The sequence below is a fragment of the Thalassophryne amazonica genome, chromosome 10 (assembly GCF_902500255.1).
Source record: "Thalassophryne amazonica chromosome 10, fThaAma1.1, whole genome shotgun sequence".
In the NCBI taxonomy this organism is placed as follows: domain Eukaryota; kingdom Metazoa; phylum Chordata; class Actinopteri; order Batrachoidiformes; family Batrachoididae; genus Thalassophryne; species Thalassophryne amazonica.
Window position 1 is genome coordinate 116,132,838 of NC_047112.1, and position 15,873 is coordinate 116,148,710.

At 40.5% G+C, this 15,873-nt stretch overlaps 2 protein-coding genes across 5 annotated transcripts in view; one reads left to right on the top strand and one right to left on the bottom strand.

Annotated features, from left to right (window-relative positions):
* Positions 1–12,877, top strand: part of hyi (hydroxypyruvate isomerase) — a 130,157-nt gene extending 117,280 nt beyond the window's left edge. For all 4 annotated transcript variants that reach the window (XM_034180751.1, XM_034180750.1, XM_034180749.1 and 1 more), the window contains 2 exons: positions 12,141–12,275; positions 12,656–12,877. In XM_034180751.1, the coding sequence (XP_034036642.1) occupies positions 12,141–12,275; positions 12,656–12,711 (191 nt within the window). In that variant the 3' untranslated portion in view covers positions 12,712–12,877. The remainder of the gene's footprint in view (positions 1–12,140; positions 12,276–12,655) is intronic.
* A 1,942-nt stretch (positions 12,878–14,819) lies between these two features.
* The window catches only part of szt2 (SZT2 subunit of KICSTOR complex), a 701,839-nt gene continuing 700,785 nt past the window's right edge, over positions 14,820–15,873 (bottom strand). Inside the window, 2 exon segments of the mRNA XM_034179252.1 lie at positions 14,820–14,985; positions 15,075–15,143. Coding sequence (XP_034035143.1) covers positions 14,842–14,985; positions 15,075–15,143 — 213 coding nt within the window. The 3' untranslated portion in view covers positions 14,820–14,841.

Consider the following 15,873-nt stretch of genomic DNA (forward strand, 5'->3'; position numbering starts at 1 on the left):
TCCATCTTTTAAACCAGACATGTCCAAAGTCCGGCCCGGGGGTCAGTTAGTGACTTTAATATGCACAAAAGTGACTCACGATCGACAGATTCAGGGATGAAGTGGAGGTGTAAGAGTCACTCGGTGTTCACAGGAAACATTTATTTCTGTATGTATTTATTTATGTTCAATGTTAGTTGTTTTTAGATTTTCTGTTGTTTTATTTTATCAGGTTCTTTTTGTCTGTTTCTATAAAATTACATTGTGGCATTATTAGTTATTATTACTGTTGTTGTTGTTGTTGCCATTATTATTAATATATAAATAAAAATAAATAAAAAATTACAATCTGTAATACATTTAACTCTTTTACGACAACAACCGCTGAGCCATTAATTATTATACAGAAAACAAATGCACACAAATGTGCTGAGATGCGAACAGCTTAATGCTAACTTTAACATTGAAAACGTCATAGACATGCTAATACGTTAGCATCGGTCCTGTTTTTAAGTTATAAAATAGGTCGGATTAATATAAAAATATTAAATATTACTCACAGACATATGCTCTTTGGGGTTTTATTGGGGAAAAATTAAGATAAAGCAAAATAAAACAAAGAAACATGAAGCAGCAGATTGAAGCGCTGCTTCATTGATTCAAGGTTCAAAGCAAAGCCGTGCTGCAGAAACGGTTGATTACAGACCCACTGCAGGGACTGTAATCAATGTAGAGAAATGATCATTTTCCTGACAAACTCCCCCCAAAAACAACGGCCTCTCTGAAGGACCGATAAGGGAATCGTTATGCAAAAAGGTTATTGATGTCGGTGTATCGAATCATTTCTTAACGATACCCAAAAAGAACCGGTTCCCGATACCCATCCCTAGGAGTTGCCAATGAAATGAATGTGAGTGAAAAGCTACTTGACTTCCAGAGCCTTAAGGACCAAACAAGAAGAAAGGAGTTATTTGTTTCTGTTTGGTCTGCTGTAGATGACATGAAATTACCGTGGAATAAAGTCACTGGGATTATTACAGGTGGCGCACCTGCCATGGCAGGCAAGCAAAGTGGATTATCAACTCTAGTCTTTAACAAAGTCAGTGAAGGAGGCAAAGTTATAGAAAGAATCGCGATGACGTCATGTGTCAAAGTTCACCGGGGCAGGGCCCATCCGGTAGGCAGAAAACATAAGTGCTAACATGCCTACCAGCTGTTGTGCCATCAACTGCCCACATCAGCAGTCTAAAGGGAGTGGGAAAAAGTTTTTTGTTTACCAGCAGATTTGCCGAGGCGTTCAGCAACATTTGGCAAGAAAAACGAGTCGTGGAAGCCCAGTGGACATGAACGTGTCTGCAGCAATCACTTCATCTCAGGTGGGACCTTGGAGGCTAGATGTAGAACTTTGGTAATATCCTACTCCAAAGCCTGAATAACAGGCCTGATTTTATGAAAGCATCTTCAGAATTTTTAATAAATAATAATCATTAAACAGCAATTAAGTGTATGAGTTAATAGTTTTTTATTGTCATGTACACAGTAAAAACAGGCAGTTATACCACACAATGAAATTCTTACTTTGTTCATTATCCCTAGAAATTTGCATGTACAAAAGTTCACATGAGATAATAAAAAATACATAAAATACACATTATACGTAATGTATTATTTTCACTCTTTAAAGGATGTACAGTTTAGAAGATGTACAGTTTATGCAATATTGGTAATTTTGTCAATATATTGTCTAGTTTAAGCAGCATCCCTGCTGTCCAGGAGTCCTAAAGTGTACTGATGCATAAATAGTAAACAGAGCTATTAGAATAAATAGAGAATGAAAGTAATAATGATGAGGAGAAGAGTGTCTTAATCACACACTGGAGAGCCTTCCTGTCTTGGACTGTGCAATTACCGTGCCAGACTGTGATGGCAGTGGTCAGCTCCCTCCAAAGATTTTCTATTGAGTTCAGGTCTGGAGACTGGCCAGGCCACTCCAGGACCTTGAAATGCTTCTTACGGAGCCCCTCCTTAGTTGCCCTGGCTGTGTGTTTGGGGTCATTGTCATGCTGGAAGACCCAGCCATGACCCATCTTCAATGCTCTTACTGAGGGAAGGAGGTTGTTTGCCAAAATCTCACAATACATGACCCCATCCATCCTCCCTTCAATACGGTGCAGTCGTCCTGTCCCCTTTTCAGAAGAGCACCCCCAGAGTATGATGTTTCCACCCCCATGCTTCACAGTTGGGATGGTTTTCTTGGGATTGTTCTCATCCTCTAAACATGGTAAGTGCAGTTGATTCCAAAAAGCTCTATTCTGGTCTCATATGACCACATGACCTTCTCCCATGCCTCCTCTGGATCATCCAGATGGTCACTGATGAACTTCAAACAGGCCTGGACATGTGCTGGCTTGAGCAGGGGGACCTTGCTGCCCTGCAGGATTTTAAACCATGACAGCATCATGTGTTACTAATCTAATCTTTGTGACTGTGGTCCCAGCCCTCTTCAGGTCATTGACCAGGTCTGTGTGAGCCAGAACTCTTGCTGGTTGGTAGGTGTTCAAATACTTATTTTATGCAATAAAATGTAAATTAATTATTTAAAAATTATACAGTGTGAATTACTGGATTTTTTTTTATTTCTGTCTCTCACAGATGCAGTGTATCTACAATAAAAATCACAGACCTCTACATTCTTTGTAGGTGGGAAAACCTGCAAAACTGACGGGGTCAAATACTTATTTTCTCCACTGTATGTGGAACCCTCCTGACATGCAGACTCTAACTGAACAAAACAAAACAAAACAGAGGAACACATGCAATCATGCACAACCATAGATAAATAAATTTAACTATAGTGGGCAAACCCAGCCATACAAGTACAGTGAGCACAATGCAAGTGGGGGGTTTCAGTTACTTTCTGACCTGCAAATCAATTAAGATACAATATTGTCAAAATTGAACAAGGAACACCCAAAGTATACAATTTACCCACCTGGCACTACTTTGGCTTTCAATCAATCAATCAATCAATTTTTTTTATATAGCGCCAAATCACAACAAACAGTTGCCCCAAGGCGCTTTATATTGTAAGGCAAGGCCATACAATAATTATGTAAAACCCCAACGGTCAAAACGACCCCCTGTGAGCAAGCACTTGGCTACAGTGGGAAGGAAAAACTCCCTTTTAACAGGAAGAAACCTCCAGCAGAACCAGGCTCAGGGAGGGGCAGTCTTCTGCTGGGACTGGTTGGGGCTGAGGGAGAGAACCAGGAAAAAGACATGCTGTGGAGGGGAGCAGAGATCAATCACTAATGATTAAATGCAGAGTGATGCATACGGAGCAAAAAGAGAAAGAAACAGTGCATCATGGGAACCCCCCAGCAGTCTACGTCTATAGCAGCATAACTAAGGGATGGTTCAGGGTCACCTGATCCAGCCCTAACTATAAGCTTTAGCAAAAAGGAAAGTTTTAAGCCTAATCTTAAAAGTAGAGAGGGTGTCTGTCTCCCTGATCTGAATTGGGAGCTGGTTCCACAGGAGAGGAGCCTGAAAGCTGAAGGCTCTGCCTCCCATTCTACTCTTACAAACCCTAGGAACTACAAGTAAGCCTGCAGTCTGAGAGCGAAGCGCTCTATTGGGGTGATATGGTACTACGAGGTCCCTAAGATAAGATGGGACCTGATTATTCAAAACCTTATAAGTAAGAAGAAGAATTTTAAATTCTATTCTAGAATTAACAGGAAGCCAATGAAGAGAGGCCAATATAGGTGAGATATGCTCTCTCCTTCTAGTCCCCGTCAGTACTCTAGCTGCAGCATTTTGAATTAACTGAAGGCTTTTTAGGGAACTTTTAGGACAACCTGATAATAATGAATTACAATAGTCCAGCCTAGAGGAAATAAATGCATGAATTAGTTTTTCAGCATCACTCTGAGACAAGACCTTTCTGATTTTAGAGATATTGCGTAAATGCAAAAAAGCAGTCCTACATATTTGTTTAATATGCGCTTTGAATGACATATCCTGATCAAAAATGACTCCAAGATTTCTCACAGTATTACTAGAGGTCAGGGTAATGCCATCCAGAGTAAGGATCTGGTTAGACACCATGTTTCTAAGATTTGTGGGGCCAAGTACAATAACTTCAGTTTTATCTGAGTTTAAAAGCAGGAAATTAGAGGTCATCCATGTCTTTATGTCTGTAAGACAATCCTGCAGTTTAGCTAATTGGTGTGTGTCCTCTGGCTTCATGGATAGATAAAGCTGGGTATCATCTGCGTAACAATGAAAATTTAAGCAATGCCGTCTAATAATACTGCCTAAGGGAAGCATATATAAAGTGAATAAAATTGGTCCTAGCACAGAACCTTGTGGAACTCCATAATTAACTTTAGTCTGTGAAGAAGATTCCCCATTTACATGAACAAATTGTAATCTATTAGACAAATATGATTCAAACCACCGCAGCGCAGTGCCTTTAATACCTATGGCATGCTCTAATCTCTGTAATAAAATTTTATGGTCAACAGTATCAAAAGCAGCACTGAGGTCTAACAGAACAAGCACAGAGAAGAGTCCACTGTCCAAGGCCATAAGAAGATCATTTGTAACCTTCACTAATGCTGTTTCTGTACTATGATGAATTCTAAAACCTGACTGAAACTCTTCAAATAGACCATTCCTCTGCAGATGATCAGTTAGCTGTTTTACAACTACCCTTTCAAGAATTTTTGAGAGAAAAGGAAGGTTGGAGATTGGCCTATAATTAGCTAAGATAGCTGGGTCAAGTGATGGCTTTTTAAGTAATGGTTTAATTACTGCCACCTTAAAAGTCTGTGGTACATAGCCAACTAACAAAGATAGATTGATCATATTTAAGATCGAAGCATTAAATAATGGTAGGGCTTCCTTGAGCAGCCTGGTAGGAATGGGGTCTAATAAACATGTTGATGGTTTGGATGAAGTAACTAATGAAAATAACTCAGACAGAACAATCGGAGAGAAAGAGTCTAACCAAATACCGGCATCACTGAAAGCAGCCAAAGATAACGATACGTCTTTGGGATGGTTATGAGTAATTTTTTCTCTAATAGTTAAAATTTTGTTAGCAAAGAAAGTCATGAAGTCATTACTAGTTAAAGTTAATGGAATACTCAGCTCAATAGAGCTCTGACTCTTTGTCAGCCTGGCTACAGTGCTGAAAAGAAACCTGGGGTTGTTCTTATTTTCTTCAATTAGTGATGAGTAGAAAGATGTCCTAGCTTTACGGAGGGCTTTTTTATAGAGCAACAGACTCTTTTTCCAGGCTAAGTGAAGATCTTCTAAATTAGTGAGACGCCATTTCCTCTCCAACTTACGGGTTATCTGCTTTAAGCTACGAGTTTGTGAGTTATACCACGGAGTCAGACACTTCTGATTTAAAGCTCTCTTTTTCAGAGGAGCTACAGCATCCAAAGTTGTCTTCAATGAGGATGTAAAACTATTGACGAGATACTCTATCTCCCTTACAGAGTTTAGGTAGCTACTCTGCACTGTGTTGGTATATGGCATTAGAGAACATAAAGAAGGAATCATATCCTTAAACCTAGTTACAGCGCTTTCTGAAAGACTTCTAGTGTAATGAAACTTATTCCCTACTGCAGGGTAGTCCATCAGAGTAAATGTAAATGTTATTAAGAAATGATCAGACAGAAGGGAGTTTTCAGGGAATACTGTTAAGTCTTCTATTTCCATACCATAAGTCAGAACAAGATCTAAGATATGATTAAAGTGGTGGGTGGACTCATTTACTTTTTGAGCAAAGCCAATAGAGTCTAATAATAGATTAAATGCAGTGTTGAGGCTGTCATTCTCAGCATCTGTGTGGATGTTAAAATCGCCCACTATAATTATCTTATCTGAGCTAAGCACTAAGTCAGACAAAAGGTCTGAAAATTCACAGAGAAACTCACAGTAACGACCAGGTGGACGATAGATAATAACAAATAAAACTGGTTTTTGGGACTTCCAATTTGGATGGACAAGACTAAGAGACAAGCTTTCAAATGAATTAAAGCTCTGTCTGGGTTTTTGATTAATTAATAAGCTGGAATGGAAGATTGCTGCTAATCCTCCGCCCCGGCCCGTGCTACGAGCATTCTGACAGTTAGTGTGACTCGGGGGTGTTGACTCATTTAAACTAACATATTCATCCTGCTGTAACCAGGTTTCTGTAAGGCAGAATAAATCAATATGTTGATCGATTATTATACCATTTACCAACAGGGACTTAGAAGAGAGAGACCTAATGTTTAATAGACCACATTTAACTGTTTTAGTCTGTGGTGCAGTTGAAGGTGCTATATTTTTTCTTTTGAATTTTTATGCTTAAATAGATTTTTGCTGGTTATTGGTGGTCTGGGAGCAGGCACCGTCTCTATGGGGATGGGGTAATGAGGGGATGGCAGGGGGAGAGAAGCTGCAGAGAGGTGTGTAAGACTACAACTCTGCTTCCTGGTCCCAACCCTGGATAGTCACGGTTTGGAGGATTTAAGAAAATTGGCCAGATTTCTAGAAATGAGAGCTGCTCCATCCAAAGTGGGATGGATGCCGTCTCTCCTAACAAGACCAGGTTTTCCCCAGAAGCTTTGCCAATTATCTATGAAGCCCACCTCATTTTATGGACACCACTCAGACAGCCAGCAATTCAAGGAGAACATGCGGCTAAACATGTCACTCCCGGTCCGATTGGGGAGGGGCCCAGAGAAAACTACAGAGTCCGACATTGTTTTTGCAAAGTTACACACCGATTTAATGTTAATTTTAGTGACCTCCGATTGGCGTAACCGGGTGTCATTACTGCCGACGTGAATTACAATCTTACCAAATTTACGCTTAGCCTTAGCCAGCAGTTTCAAATTTCCTTCAATGTCGCCTGCTCTGGCCCCCGGAAGACAATTGACTATGGTTGCTGGTGTCGCTAACTTCACATTTCTCAAAACAGAGTCGCCAATAACCAGAGTTTGATCCTCGGCGGGTGTGTCGTCGAGTGGGGAAAAACGGTTAGAGATGTGAACGGGTTGACGGTGTACACGGGGCTTCTGTTTAGGGCTACGCTTCCTCCTCACAGTCACCCAGTCAGCCTGCTTTCCCGGCTGCTCGGGATCTGCCAGGGGGGAACTAACAGCGGTTAAGCTACCTTGGTCTGCACCGACTACAGGGGCCTGGCTAACTGTAGAATTTTCCACGGTGCGGAGCCGAGTCTCCAATTCGCCCAGCCTGGCCTCCAAAGCTACGAATAAGCTACACTTATTACATGTACCGTTACTGCTAAAGGAGGCCGAGGAATAACTAAACATTTCACACCCAGAGCAGAAAAGTGCGGGAGAGACAGGAGAAGCCGCCATGCTAAATCGGCTAAGAGCTAGTAGCTACGCTAAGCTAGCGGATTCCTAAAAACACGCAAAGTGAATAATGTGTAAATAATTTAGAGGTGATTCAGCAGAAGGAGTGCTTTAGTTAAGGCACGTAAAGATTACACTGGGAAACAAATCGTAATCTAGATAACTAGATCAATCTAACTGCGCAGAGTAAACAGCTAACAGATACAGAAAAACACCGCTGTGCTCCGGAACAGGAAGTGATACAATACCGCAGTGAGAGCCAACCACCAGTAGAGGCCTAAACAGGCGCCTCTCAGCTGAACCCTGAACCCAGCTGATGAAACAAACAACATCTGCAGGAACTGGGTGGTCACAGCATTCCCTCACATGACCACTGATACAGTAATTGTATGCCTTCATAGACTTGAAAGCTTTCATGGCCTCACCATCATAAGGTCCAGGTGTGTTCATTAGGTAGTTGTAAATACAACCATAATCAGGCACCTGTGACAAACACAGCCCAGTACCACACATTTCCCACCGCTGCAGGAAATACTGACCGCTTTTCAACACAACAACATCAGTGTGTAAATGAGGAGGATAGGCAGCAGACACCTCATCTCTGGCTGAGGAGTTTCAACAGTGCTTTCAGGATTTTGCCGCTGTTGAAAAGGAGATCAGGCTTGTTTCCTCTCCTGTCTCTGTGGACCCCGATGACGCTGCTGACCACCTGCAGCTGGAGGTCATCAGTGTGACGCCAAGTGTCGCAGTCGGTACCAACGGCTCCCACTTGTGAACTTTTAACCAGCAGCTAGATAAAGGTTCCAGGTTCCAAGAGATTTGAACATTTGCAAAGAAAATGCTGAGCTTGTTTGGCTCGACATACATGTGCAAGAAGACATACTCGATTATGAACATGAGCAAAAACTGCCTGAGGACGAGACTAAGTGACTCTCACCTGTGTGACATCTTGCACATCAAAACCATTGTTTTGAGCCAGACCTGGTCTATTTACTGCAGTCCAGATCTCAGCATCACCATCACATTAGTGCAGGTGTGACAAGTTATTCTAGTCTTCGGAGGTGAATAAATTAAATATTAAAATCAAATGCGGTCACCATGTCTAAAATTGAAATAATGAAAAACACGGCCTTTTTGTTTTTGATATGATTCATAATCAAATAGCATATTTTAGTTTTTTGATGGTCAATTGAAAACCAAAAGAACGACTGATACAGTATTTTGTACCTCAGTGTTTTGTACTTCTGAATAAGACAACTTAGTGTTATTTTCCTGTTCATGTTTTGAATTTTGAAGTTTACAGTGAGAATTTATTAGTGAATGTAGTGTAATGTTTCAAATTAACCGAGAAATGTGTAATCTTACTGACAGTTTTTTTTTTTGAGAGAGAGACTTTTTCTTCATTTTATGTGAGCTTCAAATGTGAAAGTCATTTTGGTTAAAAACTTCTTTAGAATTATTTGTGTTCTGTGTGAAGAAATGAAAAGTATGCCATTTGCAACTAGAAGCACTCAGAGAGTGCAAACCTCCCCAAGGCCATGGGGTCACTGACACCATAACATCTACACACCGTGGAATCATTGAACCTAAAAAAGTCTAACAATGATGTTTGCTCAGTAGTAAAAAAAAGTTTCATCTGCTGTGACTGGATAGCATGTATCCTTAGCACTTGGCATCACAGTTTATTGCAACTTGCACCTTTCCCAGAAGCTACTGTCATCTGAGCACTGATATTGATATTGCATGTGCTTATAGACAAAAACAAATAAGAGACAAAATTCAATTTATTGTTCAACTAAACTGCAAATATATGATTTTTTTTTAACATTTATGAAACACTTCTCTACACAAGGCCATAGGGTCACTGACCCTAAAGAGATTCCCTCCTTGGCTCAGTGATCTATTCAACAATTCAGTGTTACAACCAAAACTATGATACATTCACTTTTCTTTCCTTTATATTTGACATCCTTGACCATGAAAACATACCACTAGAACTTGGAATCACTTTTATGTCTTTATTAGTTCAAAAGTTATTGGATAAAAACGGTAATGGCGGTTTTCTTCTGGCTCTAGCTCCATAACATTTGAAGCTACATCAAATCTGATGACACCTTACTGAATCAGTACAGATTCAGCTACAGTTTGGTGTTAGTTGTGCATCTCTAGCTTCATTTGTCACCTCACACTGACACATTTTCTATTTTCCGTATATTTTTGCATATTCTGGATCACCAGATCCGGAATCCGGATCCGATCATCACCAAACTTTGTTGTTTGATAGAACATTTGACTATGTTACACTCACAATTTTTTTCAAGCCTTTCTGCCTTGTTTTTGTGGAGTTAGAAACTAGAATGTCAAAATTCCTCCTATCCCACAATGGTGAAGAATCCTTTAAAAAATTCCTGGATCCGGATCATGATCCGGATCACCACTAAAATTTAATCACTTGTTCCTTTAATCCTCTTGTTCCTCCACTCCACAAAATTTCATCAAATCCGTTGAAAACTTTTTGAGTTATCCTGCTGACAGACAAACAAACAAATGCGATCGAAAACATAACCTCCTTGGCGGAGGTAATAAAAATTCCATAAAATAGTTCATATGACTTTAATGTTAATGGTTCAAAGAATGTCAGGCTGAATGGTCGCCCCCCCACACATACACACATTTTCACCTCTCCAAATCTGGCCCTCTTTGCAGTTTGGACACCCCTGTTTTAAACCATTGGTCTTGGACAGTACATTTAAACTTTGGAGACTTTGCAAAATAAGTGACTTTATACCGAGAGGGTGTTTTTGTTTCTTTCAAGCAGATACAAGAGATGTACAAGTTTCCACGGAGAAACTGTTTTAGATACCTGCAGATAAGAGACTAGCAGAAAAGTATGTGCAGGACTTTGAAATTCTCAACAGTTCTTGTCTTGATAAATGCCTTCAATCTTCACCTTGTACAGAGAGATTCATCTCTCGCACCCATGAAAGTCTGATGTCAGTGACCCCTACACACTCAATTTTTATCAAATCTAAATGGGAAGAGGAATTAAGCATTACAATAACTGATGATCAATGAGATGAAGGTTTAGAGAATATCCATAAATGCTCTTACAGCGCAAGACACTGTTTGATTCAGTTCGTTTACACTTTTCTAAAGAAAGGTTACATAGAATTTATCCTGCGGTCTCTCCCATCTGTGACAAATGCTCCCTAGATGTCACTATGTTATGTCACAATTTTATTCTTTGCTCCAAAGTTCAGAAATATTGAACTGACATCTTTGATCAAATGTCTCAAATTCTCTATGTGCAGTTGAAGCCTGACCCTTTAACAATTATTGTGGCCATTTTTGACGATGGTGTGGGGTTAAACATTGTGTGCAGCAGTGTTTTGTATCCTGTTGTATTATTATTATTGCAAACAAACTTCTAACACATTGGAAAAAAGTGATGCCCCTCCCATAAAGCTCTGGCTTAATGACCTTGTAAATATATTACATCTTGAAAGGATAGGGTGTACAATTTCTGACAAAATCTGGACACCTCTCTCTCCACTTTTGCAGTCATAATCAGTGGCAATGGATCTCGACTCTTCACCATTATGGACAATAGCTGGATAGCTGGGACTGGGGTTGTGTGTGTGGGAGGGTATTTTGTTGTGCTATTTTATGTTATGTGTTATGTTGTTTTCTGTAATATAAAAACTGAGCAGTTTCTGAATATTGTAAATTTACAGTGATGTAACAAGGTGACTTGTCCAATAAATAAATATGCAACAACAAAAAAAATTTGATCGAGAATCTGCAATATTCTGTAAATCACAGGCAGAATATTCACATAAGTAACATACAGAATTAAGAATATTTTATTCTCGGCCATGTTTCCTTACAATTTATTTCTCTGACTCAAGTTTATTTGACTTTTGTTGCCATCGCCAGCGTCCCACAGCCCATTCCAATACAGAAGCTGAAGGGTTTTCATTCAGAAGTCTGAAGGACCTAAATGACATGGCGAGATGGTGAGGAGCTTCTGGGCGTGTGAGAGGCAAAGAAAGAAAATTGCTTAAAATGGTGGAGGGTCAAAGTATTTTCCTGAAAAAAGTTTGAAGGACTAAATGATGTGGTGAGGAACCCAGTCATGTGAGAAGCAAATAAAGTAAAATGCCTGAAATGATGGGGGATGAATAGGGTGCTGGCCCGGGGGTGGGGGGGTCTGGAGGGAAAAGCCCCCCAGAAGCTGAAAGGCTTTAGTCATGCTAATGCTCCCCAGAACCATTTTAGTGAAAAATAGTCTCAATGTTGCCGACATGTTTACTGTTGTTAATTACATTGATCATTCAATAAATCTATCAATCTCAAGAATACAGAGGTTTCTGTTGTTGATCTTCTATTTAGCAATATTTTCATGAATACTTTTAATAAACCCATATGTATGTACCATTAAAGCCTACGATAGATTATCAGTAACAAACTGTGTCAGTCTGTTTAAAGCACCTTTATTTCAAGGCCTTCATACACCCACGTAATGTGAACTATGGTGCATCACATACCATTGACACAATATATTTACATCAGCCTATGTCGATATTCGGTCCAAGGCTTTGCCATAGTTATATTATTCGTTAGTTTAAGTTTGGGTTTGTGAAGTTCCACAGGGGCTGAAGGCAGCAGACATGGACTTTCTCAAAACCTGAACAACAGCTCAAAGCTACACGTGAAGAAGTTTGAAAAGGATCCAGTGATTCCTGACAGCAGGTTCAAGTGTCGTATTGTGTTTCTCAGGTCACATCCAGATTGCTCAGGTTCCAGGCCGCAATGAACCGGACAGCGCTGGTGAGCTGAACTACAGGTACCTGTTCAACCTGCTGGAAACGCTGGGCTACCAGGGCTACATTGGCTGTGAATACAAACCACTGAGTGAGTGTCAGCTGACCTCAGAGCAGCCTTCCTCCACAAACACTGTGCCTCTGGAGGCGTAAAACCAGAGCACCACACAGCTGGACGCAGACAAGTCCAAACATACCAACCTGTGCCAAAGTCTAAACTCAGCTGCAGCGTTTGTCATTCATCAAAATAAAAGAAGACTGTGGGTCGCACCAGCCACGACATGACGTCCAAGATATTCTAATGAACTTTTATTTGACTTTTACAGAAAATCTGTTCAAATAACTATTAAGTAAACACAGAACTGGAAAATAAGGAGTCACAAGTGAAAAGGTTTAATCACAGTTCTGAGTGGATCATCAGTAATCCATAATTATTAATCAATAATCAAGAATCATCTTTATCCATTTCAGGATCCACAAATGAGGGTCTGGGATGGCTCAAAGATCACTGGACACTCAGCCAGTGAAGAGTGTGCACGTGACGATGGAATGCACGAGCAGGTCCACATATGTGCCAAAGTACAACACGACAAATCTGCAATGAATCCGATTGGTTTGGATTCTGTGACATCATCAGACGTGTTGACGATATGAAAAAGCCTCAAGAGTTTTAATACACAAAACTTTGTCTCAACAAGCTTTGTTTTGTGTGCAATTATTACATCCAGTACAACAAACGCCTGCTTTCTGAATCCTGTTTCAAACTGTACTTCAGGATCAAAAATAAATGGAAGGGTTTTAGCAGCTTCTGGTCTCATCTTTGCTTTTCTACTACAGGGTACAAATATTAGTTACTAGCTGTTACCCGTTCTACACACAGGTAACAGAGAAGAATTTTAGCCATGTCACTGTGTATTTCATGTCCCTTTAAGTTGCGTTGCATTGTGTGTATGTTGTCATCATTTTCAGAGAGCAATTTGTGACATTGATGAGACTCAAGTGAATGATGATAAAAGGTGACAGCAGGTCAGATCATGGCTGTGCTGTGGCATATATAATGTTCTTAGTGTCTCTGCAGATGTTTCCCAGCTCGCTTACATTTCATCCGCTTAGCACTTGGGGTTTTACGACCTGACACCTTTCGCTTCTTGGGAGGCATATCGACAGTCTGCATGCTGTACACCGCAGGTACATTCAAAGGAAAAAAAAAAATGCACACCTTAACACACATGCAGCCTGCACTGGCCCGTTGGGATTCTAATTAAAGTGCTCCCTAGTCACCAGCTACTACGTAGTAAGTAAAGTAAGTAAGTAAGTAAAATGTGATGCTGCTACCTGACCTGAGTATCGTGTGAACTGTGAAAATAAGGGCTCCAGTGAGCGGGTCGTGACCTAATATATAAGGCTGACTGTGTGTGCATGTACGCTTTCAACCTAAGGGTCCCAGTGACCTCCCCCTTGGCGCCCCCATGCAGTCACCATACCAAGTGGTATACTGTGGCACTTCACCACGAACACAAACCGTGCCACATACATACATAGACTGCCTTTTACATAAACATATAGATAAGAACTCAAGAAGTTCCACAGATTCATCACAAACACTGTCTTCTTAATCCAGATCTCTCTTGTGGACCAGAACAGGGTTGTGAAGTGTGGACGGGTTACATAAGAACCACACTGACCAAGAAAATGAGCGTGCACATGGAGTCATTTTAGAAATTCATCTCGTGTTCTCGATACAGTCTGACAGGACTTGCAGACTGATTCCTAAAGCCAGTGGTGATCCAAATTATACTTGGTCCTACTTGGACCAGACCTGGAACAGTCAGCTGTGACTGACAGTCTGAGCTTCACCATCTTACGGTTTCATTTAGGATTTCAGTGAGAGCCCCCAGCAAGAGCCTGTGCAGTCCACAGTGAGACTCCGAGACCACAGCAAGTCCAGTCAGTCACACTTGCTCCTCAATCTTCAAACCCCAGTTTAACCTCTAAAGAGAAACTCTACATGGATGCACGGTTACTTTACATGTACCTGTGTTAGTATCCGACCCAGACTCTGATACCAACACAAAGTTATAAGATTTCATAAAACACTGACCAAAGTGGACATGTAAGATTTCAACAGATGAGCAAATGTTCTAACTAAGAATCAGAGCTTCAAAAAAAAAAAAACGCACATGGAGGAAATGGCCAATAGAGTGATAAAGTAGAATGCAAACTTTATCGAGGAACACTGAGGTGGATCTGGTCTGTGTGTTGAAATGTTGAAATAAGAAAATATCCGCACGTAATCTTTAGCATTTGACCTTTTCGCATTTTTATTCTAAAAGTGTGACTTTCTATCAACTTATTCATGTCATATTTTCTTGAAATAATGACTAACCTTCCATGCCCGCTCACACCCACACAGAGCAGCCTTGATATTAATATTTTTCTGGATTTCCTTGCTGTTCGGGTGTGTTATTGTACTTAATGTCTGGGGACATTTATGATCGCACACTCTGTATACAGACGACAGCTGCTACGTCACGTCTCTCAGTTTTAAGTCCTTGGACACTTGCTGTACTCCATCAGCAGATCTTTGGTGAATCAGGACTTTCAAAGGGAGCCACTTTTCCTCTGTTTTTCATGGATATGTCACAGTTGCAGGTGGTCTATAAGAGTCCGGTCCACAGATTGTAGCAGGCGGTGTTGATCACAGACTCCAGGTGGTGGTACATGGACACCAGCTGGGGCGGAGGACTGCTGCTGGACTGGGGCTGAGACGGCAGTGGCTCCCGAAACACAACTTTCAGGCTCTGCAGGAAAGTGTACAGACAACGTTACACTGGAATCATACATGCATCACCGAACAGCTGGAACAGATTCTAGCCCAATGCCAACTCACAGTTTTTCCTGCTTGGGTGTCCAGAAAGACCAAAACAAAGCAGTCGGTGAACTTCTGGTTGAGAACAGCCTGAAATTACAAGATAGGATGTGTTAAGTACGGCCATTCACGCTACTGACATATCCCATAATCCCTTGCGTGCCAGAGTCACTGCAGTCAAAACAATATAGAGAATCAACACGATGACAATTGTAAATGAATATTATACTACAAAAATGTATTTTTTTTTATGCTTTTCATCACGTTAATAAGAGACCGCTGCATGATATCCTGAAAACTTGCTAAAACAATTATAACAAATAATCTGTGTCTGTTACGTTTAATCTGCGTGGAATTGAATAAATGCAAACCGAATTTCAGACATATTATATATATTAGTCTGGAACAAAGAGGGCAAACAGTGTTGTAAAGAACAATAATCAAGACGTTAAAGAGGAAACTTCACTTTCCTCCAGAACGACATGATCAGGAAGCGATTGTCGCTCAGAGCAGCTCCCATTGAAAATAACGGAGAGACAGACTGTGATTCTCACGTTTACATAAAACAAACATAAAAATAAATGTTTAACTTCTGGATCTGTTCCTAAATGTTTCAAATCTGCAGTGATTAAACCATTACTTAAGAAACCTAATCTTGACCGTAGTGTATTGAAAAACTATCGGCCGATATCAAATCTATCATTTTGCTCTAAAATTCTGGAAAAAGTGGTTTCAAAGCAGCTCGCAGACTATCTTACTGAGAATAATCTCTTTGAGCCGCTGCAGTCTGCTTTTAGAAAATATCATTCCACAGACGGCT